General features: G+C 41.9%; 6 protein-coding genes across 6 annotated transcripts; 1 reads left to right on the top strand and 5 right to left on the bottom strand.

Annotated features, from left to right (window-relative positions):
* Positions 1 to 862: 862 nt before the first annotated feature.
* Positions 863 to 1748, top strand: lambdaTry (serine protease lambdaTry). Its single transcript, XM_018103609.3, has one exon. The coding sequence runs from the start codon at positions 895 to 897 to the stop codon at positions 1690 to 1692; it is 798 nt and encodes a 265-aa protein (XP_017959098.1). The 5' UTR covers positions 863 to 894; the 3' UTR covers positions 1693 to 1748.
* A 1563-nt stretch (positions 1749 to 3311) lies between these two features.
* kappaTry (serine protease kappaTry) lies at positions 3312 to 4322 on the bottom strand. The gene has a single exon (XM_018103607.3). The coding sequence runs from the start codon at positions 4176 to 4178 to the stop codon at positions 3357 to 3359; it is 822 nt and encodes a 273-aa protein (XP_017959096.2). The 5' UTR covers positions 4179 to 4322; the 3' UTR covers positions 3312 to 3356.
* A 1316-nt stretch (positions 4323 to 5638) lies between these two features.
* Positions 5639 to 6665, bottom strand: zetaTry (zetaTrypsin). Its single transcript, XM_018103601.3, has one exon. It carries the CDS (start codon positions 6663 to 6665, stop codon positions 5721 to 5723), a length of 945 nt encoding a protein of 314 aa, XP_017959090.2. The 3' UTR covers positions 5639 to 5720.
* On the bottom strand, positions 6632 to 7565 carry etaTry (etaTrypsin). The gene has a single exon (XM_018103611.3). It carries the CDS (start codon positions 7524 to 7526, stop codon positions 6738 to 6740), a length of 789 nt encoding a protein of 262 aa, XP_017959100.1. The 5' UTR covers positions 7527 to 7565; the 3' UTR covers positions 6632 to 6737.
* Positions 7566 to 9646: 2081 nt separating this feature from the next.
* thetaTry (thetaTrypsin) lies at positions 9647 to 10642 on the bottom strand. Its single transcript, XM_018103613.3, has one exon. The coding sequence runs from the start codon at positions 10607 to 10609 to the stop codon at positions 9824 to 9826; it is 786 nt and encodes a 261-aa protein (XP_017959102.1). The 5' UTR covers positions 10610 to 10642; the 3' UTR covers positions 9647 to 9823.
* Positions 10643 to 13447: 2805 nt separating this feature from the next.
* On the bottom strand, positions 13448 to 14325 carry alphaTry (alphaTrypsin). The gene has a single exon (XM_089260969.1). The coding sequence runs from the start codon at positions 14287 to 14289 to the stop codon at positions 13519 to 13521; it is 771 nt and encodes a 256-aa protein (XP_089117095.1). The 5' UTR covers positions 14290 to 14325; the 3' UTR covers positions 13448 to 13518.
* Positions 14326 to 14336: the final 11 nt, after the last annotated feature.

Genomic DNA, 14336 nt, shown 5'->3' with positions numbered 1-14336 from the left:
TGAGAATGATTTTTATGTTTCCCATATAATTTTTATATGTATTTCGATATAAACAAATATTGAACTACTCTGTACTATATATGCTGTGATATATTCCTATATACTATACTACTAGATATTCGATACGGTTGTCGTTTCTTAAAAGGCTTATTTAAAAGATAACGCGAACGTATTTAAGTGTGATTGATGAATCATTCGAATTAGTAGACGTTAGCAATTTTCCCCTAGATGATCCAAGTACACGTTAAGTACATAATTGACAACCTTCGCGGAATTAACTCTATTATCTCAGAACACTGTTCAAAAATATACAAAGTTTATGGCGAAAAAAGAAAGTAAAATATATAATATTTTCAGCTATTCAATCCTTTATAAAAACTGTTTAATGTTGTATATTCAATTTATATAAAATAAATATATATTACATAATTGGATATTAAATAATTCGTTTGGTTTTAGTTTATTATCATGATTTATATATAATAATATAATATATTTAAAATAATATTAATAAATTATTATTATTTAATTATTATGTTTATTATTAAATTTTTAAAGTCACTACATGTCATTTTTTTTATTCAAAAATAATGGCAGCTGTTATTCATAACTTTTCGATTATTTGCTATCGATATGAACTGTTATAGCTTCAAGTGTGACCGTCAAGTTCCATACCAATCAGCTTTGCCAGAATTAGTAATGACCGTAGCACCATCATTATCCATCGAAATGGATAAGATAAGCGGGAAACTAACTAACCTTAACTTTACAAAATAGATTTATAGCACTTGTGAATTATCGGCTTATAAATTGGCTGATTAAGTAATTATACCACAGATAAGTGTCCTATAAAAGTACATAACACGAGAATCGTCACCTTAGTTTATTGAAAAGATGATTCGCATCTTGATCGGTTGCTTTATTGTGGGATTATCGGTAGCGGGGACCGTGTTCCAGAGCGGTGTGCCCATGCCCGATGGGCGTATTGTTGGTGGTTACGATGCGGACATAACCAGCTATCCACATCAGGTCTCCATGCGCTACAGGGGAAATCATAGATGCGGCGGCTCCATTATAGCGCCTAATATGATTCTCTCGGCCGCTCACTGTGTGAATACGTTGAAGGGGGTGGCTAATTTGACTATTATTGCTGGCACCACAGAAACCTTTTTTCCAACTGGTCAGGAGTTGCCGGTGAGGGAAATCATCATTCACGAGAAGTACAAGTCCTTGTACCAGGACTACGATGCTGCTATTCTGGTTCTGGATGGGGAATTCGAGTACAATAAAGCTGTGCAGCCAATCGAATTGGCCAGTGAGCGTCCGGCGCACGGAACACCTGTCATCGTAACTGGCTGGGGCGCAACTACCGAAGGAGGCGCCCTCTCCAACGTGCTCCAGCAAGTGGAAGTGAATGTTGTGGAGAATGCCAAGTGTAAGAGCGCATATTTCATTGCTCTGACCAATCGCATGCTCTGCGCCGCCGTCGACGGTGGCGGTAAAGATTCCTGCCAAGGTGACTCTGGCGGTCCGCTGATCTACAAGAATGAGCTGCTGGGCATTGTCTCGTGGGGCTCGGGCTGCGCACGCAAAGGATACCCAGGAGTTTATGCTGCCATACCCGATTTGCGCCAATGGATAATCAATACTCGTGCGTCCAAGGCATCCGTGGGCCGCATTGAATTTCTTTGAACGGTTAAATCTGATGTAATCTGCAAGTTAATAAGCACAATAAACTTTATCTTTTATTTTGGAGTTTAGTTTTCATAAGTAAGCTGTTCACGTTGATCAAGAAAACAAAAGATAAGATAAAAATATGTAATCGAATTTTTAAAAAACCGTTGCAACTATCGATTGTCTGCAAATAACCGGCATTTTATAGCAGTTAGCTTTTTGAAGTTGAAAAGTGTGTGAACTTATGTATGTTAATTGAGTAATTTAAAAATTATTATTTCATCGCTAACAGCTTAAAAAATGAAATTTGTAGTATTTTCAGAAGCTAAACAATCTATTCATTTTAGTTTTGTAAAGCCATGGGATATATGCATGATTTTGTCAGACTGTTCTGTCAGAAGGAAAAAATACGAGAACTTGATAAACATAAATATACAATTTGATGCACCGACTTAGATAGAGCAGTGAGTACCTAAACAATGGCATATTGTATTCAAGACGGAATTCTATGGTTCGTGCTTGAATTTAACAAACTGAACAAAGATTTGTACATTTAGCCTTATAATTCAGTAAGATTTACATACCTAAATATTGCTTTCAAAAATGGTTTTAAAGACTTTAGACTAAATCAAGTAGCAACTCATCAGTATCTTAGTTAAATATAAGCCGATGCATTCAATAATCCATGAATATTAGGTTTTATGATCACTGAGCTCTGATTTAGCAGAGCCAGGACTAGAAGAGCAAATGCTCTTCTTCGTCTTCGAATATCCATGCATACCCAGAATAGGTTATAAAGCACTCAAAAGAAAATGTTGTAATCTTGTGCTCAGCACGTCGCTAATTAATTTACTATGTAATAAACTAATTATACCCTGAACGCATTGAAAATGGGAAATCAGGGTATAATGGTTTTGTGAAAAGTATGTAAGAGGCAGAGGAAATCATCGCAGATCCCATAAAGTGTATATATTCTTGATCAGCACGACGAGTTGAGTCGATATAGCCCTGTCCGTCTGTCCGTATGGACGCCGAGATCTCAGAAGATATACGAGCTAGAGAGCTATAATTTTGTGTACATACTGGTGTGTACCATACGCAGTACGAGTTTTTCGATAACTCATCCAATAACTTTTTATAGAGAATAATCGAAAAATTGATTTTGTTAGCCTCATTGGAATACTATTAGAAGTGGAGACTTCAGATTTATGTATATTTATATATATATATATATATATATATATATATATATAATATATATATATATATATATATATATATATATATATATATATATATATACATACAAACAATTTGTAATCAACAGATTTTGGATAACACGCCCCTTCTCCCCAAATTTGTACGAAGCGTATTTCAAGTACTAAAGACTGAAAATTTCAATAAGATTGTGTGTCTAAAAAAGAAGTTATTCAACAAATAAATAAGTTAGCAGAGCGCGGGCGCGTGAGGGTGGATGCATATGTATGTATGTGTACGTGCATAAAAGAAGTGCAGAATGATAGTAATATCAGCTTGGAGGGTTCAGGGTATCTCCTAGTCGAGCAGTCTCGACTAGGGCCTTCTTACTTGTTTTATTATTGACTAAGCAGTTAACTGGCAATGGAATGTCATATAAGTATCGTATTAAACAGCTTATTTATAGCGCATATCAGTACAACAGTTTATAGCCCTCCAGCGAGCTCGATCATTTCATCGATCCAGGGCTTCAGACTCGGGACAAAGGTGTAAACTGAGGGATATCCAGGACGCCCACAGCCGCGACCCCATGATACGAGACCCACCAGCTGCTCGTCCACAATAAGTGGACCTCCGGTGTCGCCTTGGCAAGCATCGCGACCACCTTGAGCCACATCGCCTGCGCAGATCATGCGCTCAGTCACCTCACCCTTTCCATAGATATCGTTGCATTGCTCAGAGCTAACGATAGGCACGTGTACCTGCTCCAGATTATAGCTGGAAGGTCCCCATTCCTCGCGATAGCCCCAGCCAGCGACGATGGCAGTTCGTCCAGCGGCTGGTCTCTCGGCACGCAGCGCAATCTTCCTAATGCGATAGTTGTTCAGGTCGAGGGGCGTGTCCAGCAGGATCAACCCAATGTCATAGTCCGCTGTAATCGGGCTAAACTCTGGATGGAATACCCATTTGGCGACGGGATAAACCAATCCATCGGTGCCATTTCGCGTATTGGCACCAGCAACTACCCACATTCTTGTGCCCATCTGCACATTCTCCAGGCACTGAGCCGCTGTCAGGATTGCTCGATCCGTGTAGATGGCTCCCGCACATTCGTGGTAGTAAGCGGATTCATTGCTGCGCCGATAACGTATCGAAACGCAATACGGATGACGGGCGATATCCACTTTGGAGCCATTGATTATACGTCCCTGGGGTGGCAGCTCAGAGCCCAATGCAATGCCTGCCCAGGTGAAAAGCAGCATCACGCCAAGCCGCATAATATGTGTACTCTCTCTACTTTTCTGCATCTGGTCGCGCGATTGGCAAATATAGAACTGATTACCAATTATATGTGCTTTGGAATTTTCGGCCAGATTAGCTTTATTTGAGCCACTTCTGATAGGCTCGTGTACAGGGTCCGACCTGATAGCAAAGCTCCGCAATGCCAACCGCAAGCTAATGGGGGTATGTGATATGATATGCTCTATACATCCATAAGTTCAACGATAAGTTTCCAAAACAGATCAATTGCTTGTATATTCGATTTTCATTAATAGTAAGGTTCAGTTTTGACGAATCCACAGGGCTGCAATAAATTGCAAAAATTGTATCCCAATCTCTTTAATGCAGCATTTTTTATGCAATATGAATATGTATATTATATATATTTTCATATATATACATATATTGTATATATTTTGCATTGCAAATCGTGTTATAAAATTATTCTATATTTTTGCTTAAATTATCTAGCATGATTAAAAACTTGTTAAATAGTTTTAATTTATCCTTAGCATTTTCTGAATGATTCATCAATCCTTCGATATATGTATTTCCAAGACCGTAGAACGTAGAACAGACATACTGTGCTTATACATTTTTTAGAGAATTCACAGATTTTATAATCTACAGATTTTGACCGATTTCAAAATCATGAAGATAGTTCGACAACAAGAGAACAACAAATAAATGCTTACAATATAGCCCACACTGCAGCGCAGCGCATTTTGATTATCTTTCTTCAAAATCCCTCTGAATATAATCTTATTTAATTGGGATAAACCATTTTTATACCCTGAACCCATTGAAAATGGAAAATCAGGGTATAATGTTTTTGTGTAAGAGTATGTAACAGGCAGATGAGCTGAGTCGATATAGCCCTGTCCGTCTGTCCGTCCGTCCGTCCGTCCGTCCGTCCGTCCGTCCGTATGAACGCCGAGATCTCAGAAGATATAAGAGCTAGAGAGCTGAGGCGCGTGAGGGTGGATGCATGTAAATGTATGTGTGCGTGCATAAAAGAAGTGCAGATTGATAAGAATATCAGCTTGGAGGGTTCAGGGTATCTCCTAGTCGAGCAGTCTCGACTAGAGTCTTCTTGCTTGTTTAAATTTTAAATTGTATTAAAATACATAATAACTGTATTCATAGTATACCATATTATTTGATTTTTATCTATTTTGTTTACGTTTTGATTAACTTTGATTATATATTTCTCCAATATCGCATCCAAGGCATTTTATGTTTGCATACTTTGAGGCTGCTTCTGCTTCTGGCGATGATGAATATGACGATTATCATGTTTCATAAAAAAGTTAACATACTTAGTGCAATAGCAGTTTGGGTTTTTCAAGGCTTAATAACTTTATGAGGCCGCACACATAATCTAGATAAGACGTCTACCGAAAAGTTACAGCCGAAACTACCGATATTGGATTCAGGCCCCAATCGCAGCTGATTGCACAGAAGAAGTACATATAAATCAAATCGATTGTTCGCCAATTACAAATTTATTCAGACATGTGACACAAATGAGGCATTCGTGGGGGCCTTCGGTCAACGCTGGAATATTTTCAGGCCAACGTTACCTTGGACTTAATCCAGTCGACATAGTGGAAGACGTTGGCGTAAACGCCCGGATGCGTGGGCAGAGCGCATGATCTGCCCCAGGAGACGACGCCTTGCAGCTTATTCTTAACGATCAGCGGACCACCAGAGTCACCCTGGCAGGCATCCTTGCCGCCCTGGCCGCGCACACCTGCGCACAGCATGCCCGCCGTGATGCGCCCGCCTCCGTAATCCTCGTCGCAGACCTTATTGCTAACGATGGGCACATCGACAGCGCGCAGCTGATCCGATGGCGTACCGCCGGACTGGGTGGTGCCCCAGCCGCTGACAGTGCTTATGGCACCATCGGTCGTTGGCTCTGTGGGCAGCTCGATTGCTCTCATGGTAAAGTTGTTCAAGGGTAGCGGCGAGCTCAGCCGGAGCAGAGCAACGTCGTTGTCGAGGTTGTCGGGATTGTAGTTCTCGTGCATGACGATTTCGTCAACGGAGACGATGATGCCATCGCTGCCATTCCTGCGACTGGTGCCTGCCACGACCTTGAACTGAGAGGCCACCGAGCCGATAACGCAGTGCGCCGCCGTGATGATGGTGTCCTTGGTGAGGATGGAGCCCCCGCAGGAGTGTGTAAAGGCATTCTTGGGAGTTGTGATTCCTTTGCGCCGCAGTGAGATCTGATGCGGATAGACCGCAATGTGCGTCTCATAGCCGCCCACAATGCGGCCGTTGGGTGAGCCCGAGTCGGAGTCCTGCAGAGGCAGTGCTCCAGCCAAGGAGACGAGGGCCAGACAAAAGCCGAGCAGCAAAGGTACCACGTGCGCCATCTTAAACAATAGCCGAAAGACTGAAAGACCAAAAACCCCAGAGGGCCCAAGCCGACGGATCGTAAAACCTCTTATCGATCGTTGGTCATCAAAGATTAAATGGAAATAGTAAAAGTTTAATGGATGCATTTAAATGGTCATACACTAGTGCGATAAGGCTAAAGGCTTCTTTTATGGAGCCCGCGACTAATCAGCGGGCAATCAGACGTGTTTCGCCAGCTGCTCGGCAATCCATGCGCGGAAATATGGCACCGAGGTGTACACGCTCGGGTACTCGGGACGGGCACAGCCCTCGCCCCACGACACAATTCCCACGATCTTGTCAGCCACTACCAGAGGTCCGCCGGCGTCCCCTTCGCAAGCATCCTTGCCGCCGCCAGGCGCCGCTGCACAGAGCATGCGCTCGGTTATGGGTCGCCAGTTGTAGGCAGCCTGGCAGACGGTGCTGTCCACCAGGGGTATCTGCACCTGCTGCAGCTGGGGAGAGCCGAACCCATCTTCTTTGGTCAGGCCCCAGCCGGAAACGCTGCCTACCGTGCCCGCAGCGGGCACCGCCTCAGCCAGATCGATAGCGGCGATCTTGCGCTGGCCCACGGGCAGCGGAGGCGACACAAAGACCAGGGCGATATCGTTGTCAGTGATGGAGGCATTGTAGAGCTCATGCGGCACTAGCTTCTCTACGCGTGTCACAATGCCTCCGTCCATGCCAGTGCGCACGTCCGAGCCAGCCACTACCAGGAAGCTCTGCTCCAGCCGATTGTAGACGCAGTGAGCTGCTGTGATGATGGTGCGCTCGTCCAAGACGGCGCCGCCACAGCTATGGGCGTAGGCGCTCTTAATGCCATTCCGTCTGCGCAGCGACACCTGGTAGGGCACAAAATGCGCTGAGACGGTTTCGCCACCGACAATGCGTCCCTGGGGACGCTCCAGGCAGCTACCAATGCTGCAGACTACCGACAGCGCTGCAATTGCGAGCAATGCGTTGTTCATTTCAATGTTTGGCCAAAGACTAACAGCGCCATTTGGTCGAGCCTGCTTACTCACTATCAGCGGGGCTCTTTAGCCGGCCAATAAATTGTCCAATATTGGGCGCGATAAGGTCCACGATAATACACAGGGAAAGTTCCCAGTAGCGGGTATTAGTCTAATCTGAGTCATGACTAAGTTTGTATTTGCCAATCGCTAACTCCGAAACTATTTATTCAAGCAGGTTGCTTGGTACGCAACGAATATACATATATGTGTGTAAAACTTTCGAGAATATAAATGGTCAAAATTGACAGATAATCTATGATTTAAGAATTTAATTGTCTTATATATAGAATAACAAAAGATTAACAAAAGATAACTAGATATTGTCCGTACGGAGAATTTTCGGTTTGAGCTTCTATAGGCATACATAAGTCCATCGCATATACAAATATATACATACATTTAATTTATCCCATTATAATTCGTGGCACATATGTTTAAAATATCAAGTCTCTAGCTTCAATAGCGGTCCAATCAGTTGCATTCATACGAACAAACGGACGGACATTGCACAAACCCAATATCCTCATGTCACTTGCGTGAATTATAATAGTAACAATAGTAAAATAAATAATAGAATGTACATAAATTTATAAGGACATAATATTGTTATATGCGTAAAATATAATGCGAATAACTGTACAAAAAAGAAGACTTTTTCTTTCAGTTAACCATAGTTATAAACCCAAGTGCAACCCAAATTAGCACCCGTATTTTCATTTGGTTTGTATGACCACTAACCAGAGAACACATAGACTAGACAACTAGTGGAAAGCTTTTTGCACGCTTTTTCTTGGACTTAAGCACCCCAGACTGCTTTGAATTCGCTCGGCGAATTACTTTTAGGCTCGAGCAACGAAAATATACGAAAGCACAATCATTTCGCTTCACGCTCTCGACCGAGATGGTCAAATGTTGAACAAAAGATCCTTATATGCTCAATCTTTCCCTTGCTCTCTCTCTCTCGATGCTCTATGCTCTCTCAAATGTGTATATGTGTGTATGCATGTGAGCACAAGCAGCAGCTCTGAGCTGCCAGCTCACGAAAATTGAAATTTCTTCTCAGCAAGAACCCATGCCTTCCCTTCTGTGTGAAGAGTATACCGAACTTATCAAACCGTTTGCCAAGCTCGTACAAAATCTGTATATATGTTTTCGATATTACTTGTGGGAAGGGTATGAAAGCGTTGGTGCTCATACTGAAAATGCTTTCGCGACGAGCGTGCACACACACAGTCTCCGTTACTATATGTATTATGAGCATTTGTGTGCCTGTGTGCGTAGCTCTTGCTGCCTGTAGCGATTTCAGAGCCCCGAATTCGCATTTGGTAGATCTTGTGAACTACTCACGCATGCATACATACATATGTATGATTGTGTGTACGCAGAAGCCGCGATGCTCACAAATGATGGGGTGATCATTGTAGAAGCCTTTGACTGCCTTTGTGCCTTTATATGTGCGTGTGTGTATGTGCATGTGTGTAAGCATGGGACATGAGCATTGGCGTGTGCCTACCTCAACTTTAAATTGTGCTTATATTTCAGTAGCTGACTGACTACACTGACAAGTGCACTTGCATTTTTTACACTCTTTTTTTACTTGCATGCACCTGTAAATGTACATATGTACATACAAATATGCAAGGGATCGATAATCGCATCCCATTTTGCCCACTGATCAGATACTACATTTTTTAAAAATGCATTCTGATAGGCTAACTCACGATCATTTAAATCAGGTGCTTAAATACATATGTATATACCGCGAGTAACTTGGCTGTCCCTATACCACACACATATACATACATATGTACATACATACATACACATGTGCGTGAGTTACTCTTCGGTCACAGTGCCACAAAGTATTGGGATGTGACAAGTGACAAGTGCACTTTAGTCAATCAGCTACTGAAATATAAGCGCGCCTCTTCAATTCAAACCCAAAATCGTTCTCTGGTTAGTGGTAGAAGTCATAAAAAATTTAACAATAAGAGCTTTAAATAGCGAAAAGCTTCAAAACGTTCAGCTTATTCAAAAGAGCATTTGCTATAAAAGCACGTGCTATGTAAAAGCTCTTTCTATAAAGGTTGTTGTCTTAACTTGATGTAATTTATCAAGCTTTCTTTATCAATGTCGAGTATTATGAAAAAATTGTTTATCGCTTACATACAGATGACAAATAAAATATAAATTTAGAAAATATAAATATATATAGTCTGTGTATATCCATATATCATGCATTAAATTTTGGTCTACAGTGCCTTGGCTTTCTCCAGTATCCAGCTGCGCAGGGCAGCCACATCGGCGTAGACGCCGGGCAGTAGCTTGGAGGCGCAGCCATAGCCCCATGAGACAATACCCACTAGCTGATTGTTGGCCACCAGTGGGCCGCCGGAGTCGCCCTGGCAGGCATCCTTATTCTTCTCATAGCCACAAACCATGGTGTCCCGAATAATGTCGCCGTATTTGTACGCATCGGAGCCGCACTGCTGCCAATCTACAATGGAGACGACGACCGCTTGGAGAATCTTTGGCAGAGACATGCACCAGAAGTAGCACTTGGATCCCCAGCCCGTGACCACGGCCGCAGTACCAGTTGGTGGAGTGACCTCGGCCAGTTCTATGTAGCGAATGCTCTCCGATTCGGCCACGCTTTCCGCTAGCTTCAGCAGGCCCACATCGTTTTCCAGGGTCTGGCTGTCGTACTGCTCATTGTATACCAGACTCTCGACGGCAACGAGTACCCCGCCTTCGTTGTAGCGCGTTGAGCCGAGACGTACACGAATGCTGGAAGCCTTGATGCCCTGCAGGCAGTGAGCCGCTGTAACCACAAGGTTGGGGCCGATTATGCTGCCTCCGCAGAAGTGGGACCCGCTCTTCTTCTGCAGTGAGGCTTGATAGGGATGTGCTTCAATCGTAGTATCCTCGCCACCCACAATGCGACCCTCCCGCTCGAAGCGATCGGGAGCGAGGTTAACGGTGCCTGCCACAGCGGACCCAACCACCAGGCACAGCAAAAGTCCGACACTGCGCTGCATGCTGTCTGTAAACTAAATACTGATAGACCCAAGGGCTAATATTTATATTAGAGCATTTCATGATCACTTTGATTGATCTACAGCCTTTTGATTAGTTTCGTCAAGAAAGTCTTAACTTTCTGACATTATCATGAATTTTAATACCCTTCTTGAAATGGCCAAAAAGAACATGACGAGAGACAGATACGATTCTTCTTCTATAAATCAGCGCAGGAATACGCTTTTGAAAAGAGGCATGTTGATAAATAAGAAAATATACATAAGGGATTCGCATTGAATCATCCATAAATCAGCTCAAGAATACTCTATTAGAAAGCAGTAATTGGGCACGCTGATAAATAAATACATTTTAGAATTTATTATTTTTTATTATTATTACTTATTACTTATTATTCAACCAATAATTTCTCATATTGTCCACACTACAGTGCACTGCAGCGCAGCCCAAGCGCAGTCGCTGCGTACTGCGCAGTTGCGTGCGTATGGATGCACGTGTATGTGTGCATAAAAGAAGTGCAGAATGATTAGAGCATCAGCTTGGAGGGTTCAGGCTATTTCCAGTCCAGCAGTCTCGACTAGAGCCTTCTTAGTTGTTTAATCAGACTTTTCTGTATAGTTTTGGGTGACAATGATAACGATATTGATTTTATAAAAAAAACTCAACATTTTTATTTAAATATAGGTATTCATAATAGTGGATAAGTACAACACCCACAACAAACATTTACAAAAAAAAAAAAAAAAAAAAACACCCACAACAAACATTTACAAAAAAAAAAAAAAAAAAAAAAAAAAACAAAAGGAGGAAATTTAAACTGGAAATCCCAAGTATCTCTTATTCAATGATTACGTCAATGGCTGCACTCAAAATTATTGTCATGCGTTGTACAGCTAGCTACTTAGACGGAACTAATACTTCGTTTTGAAGAGTCACAATCCAAATATCAATGGGTTTTGCGAATATCGCCCAATTCTAGCCATGGTTATCTTTCCTTGGCTGGGCTCGTTATCTGTCAAAGACACCGTTCGAAATTTGTAACATTCGTTACTTTTCACCCTAAGCGCAGTCATAATGGTAGTTGAGGGTAAAACTATTCTGTGAATGTGTATGTACTAGAAAGAAATCTAGGTGGTTTTTCCCTATAAGTAGTCCAAACCAAACTTAATGTAAGGACTCGTCTGAATCGTCCCCATAAAAATAGTTCTACCTTACGCACTTATTCACAAAATTTTAGAAAATAATATGGAATAATAGAAGCGCAAGGTATTCTTAGTCGGTCACTTCTGATCACTGCAATCTTATTCGCTATTTGAAAAAATTGTGCACTGACAGGGCATAAGCTATAATAAACTTTTTATGGCTTTATTGGCATATTTACCACTATCTACTACGGTCTATCGAGCACGAACTTGTTGAAAACCCTACACACCCATTTGGACTGAGTGTTGGCCTCTATTTTCGATGTTTAATAATCGAGTGTGAAATGCGTTTCTAAGGGATTCTCACATAGATATATTTGTGTGTATATATGTATCTCTTTTTTCATTACACTGAACTTATTCTAAATTGATCAACTTTAACTTTAATGCGCACAACGCTATATTATCTGTAGCGGCATCGTAATTTGGGGAATTTTATTTTAATTTATTTTTTTTTTTATTTATTTTTTTTTTTTTGCAAAATATTGATTAAAAAAAAAACTTATCAAGTTTAATAATTTCGGTCTAGTAAATAATTTTATCAGTTGGGCGCTACTTTGTATCAACATTAAGCAGACCTAATCCTTTGCCATTGACAATTATTGTAAAATAAAATCCAATATTTTCACATGTATTTTTTGAAGAGGAATACTGACATTATATAAATAAATGCTGCTTGATAATATCTGCAAAGCAAGTACTTTCTGGGGACTTCGTAACTTATTTCTGTTAAACAGGAAGTAGCTTTTCATTTCAGATCTTCATCAGTGATCAACACCTCCTCTATCTTTACACAAAACTAATCATACCAAACACTTGAGCTGCGTGTCCAACTGAGCACTCAACACTACTTAAATACCCTTTCACGAAATGTAACAGGTATATTGGTTTAATATATTTTGACACGACGCCTAGGGTCTTTGCAAGTGAGATTTTCTTATATATTATACGTATACTGAGTGAAAAACCCAGATAAAAATGGATATGTCCAAATATAGGGTGACGCAAATATGATAGGTTTCTATCTTATACAGGTTTTCAATGAGTAGAAAATATCATATCAATCAGTCTGTTGATAACACATAGATATTATTGGTAGGAGAGTAAAAAAATCAACAATTATAATAAATTTATAATAATATAATAATCAATTGACATAGTGAAGCATCGGGAAATTCAGTATTATTTACAGCTCTACAGCTAGATTTTGATAACCATGTTACCCATTGATTTCTCCTCTAATAAATTCCCACAAACGGATGAAAACTTTAAGATCCTCAATTTGCACTTTAAAGGTGGTTGGTAAAAAATGATTGATTAGTGCTGAAACTAAAATACTTTTTATGCTTGATCAAATATTATGAGAATAGTCACTCGCGACTCTAAAATATTTTAATAATATCAACTAGCTCAAATTCTAGGCGTGTGTCGTGCTTCAAATAGATTAGATAATGGCGCATGGGATGATGGACATCAACTGAAGAGTTTTCGGCTACACGATTTGCAAACCGTTTCTTTATCTCGTCTCGAGGGAAAAAAATATAATGTTACGAGTGCTACGATGACTCTACGCGATAAGGCTTTTGCGTCACTGTACCCACTGTCCCGAAATTAGGCCCGGAAGAAAAATAAAAGTCCTATTCTTTATCAGAATTTAATTGCAGATATTATCATTCACTTATTATACATCATATGAATGAACGATCAATTTAGATCGAGTTGGCAGCGTTGACCACCCAAGAGCGGAGGACAGCGACATCGGCGTAGACACCGGGATAGTTGCTGTAGGCGCAGCCGCGACCCCAGGAGACAACACCGACGAGGACACCACCAGAAACCAATGGGCCGCCAGAGTCACCCTGGCAGGAATCCTTGCCGGAGGCAGCGGCGCAGATCATGGTGTTCTTGATCTGACTACCATAGCCGTAGGCACTGGAGGCGCAACGGGACTGGCTGACAATGTTCACATTGACGTACTGCAGCTGGGAGGGGATGGAGCTGGATCCAGATGACTGGGTGCCCCAGCCAGAGACGGAAGCGGAAGCACCGTTGGCAGGATTAGAAGAAGCCAGACCGATAGCCTTGATGTTGGAGCTGAAGGACAGGGCAGAGCTCAGGCGGATGACAGCGATGTCGTTGACCATGGTGTTGGGGTTGTAGCCCTCGTGGTTCCTGAAGGCAGCGACCTGGATGAGGGAGCCACCAGAGTTCCAGTAGGTGGAACCGGCACGCACCTTCAAGCTGGAAGCGGACACGCCCTGCAGACAGTGAGCGGCGGTCACGATGATCCTGGAGTTGTAGATGGAACCACCGCAGGAGTGGCCGCCATTACGCTGCAGGGAGATTTGCCAGGGGAAACTGCTGATGGAGGTAGGAGAGCCACCAACAATGCGTCCATCCAACTGGGGCAGGAGACCCTCAGGGATAGCAGCACCAAAGGCGCAGGCGACGACCGACAACAAAATCACGAACTTGAACATGTCGAGTACAGTTCCAAAATGGTAGAGTTACAACGCTTCTCTGTGCA

The sequence above is a fragment of the Drosophila navojoa genome, chromosome 5 (assembly GCF_054131105.1).
Source record: "Drosophila navojoa isolate 15081-1374.11 chromosome 5, UAZ_NAV_1.0, whole genome shotgun sequence".
In the NCBI taxonomy this organism is placed as follows: domain Eukaryota; kingdom Metazoa; phylum Arthropoda; class Insecta; order Diptera; family Drosophilidae; genus Drosophila; species Drosophila navojoa.
Note: the sequence above shows the minus strand (reverse complement) of the source record. Positions and strands in the feature narration are given on the sequence as shown.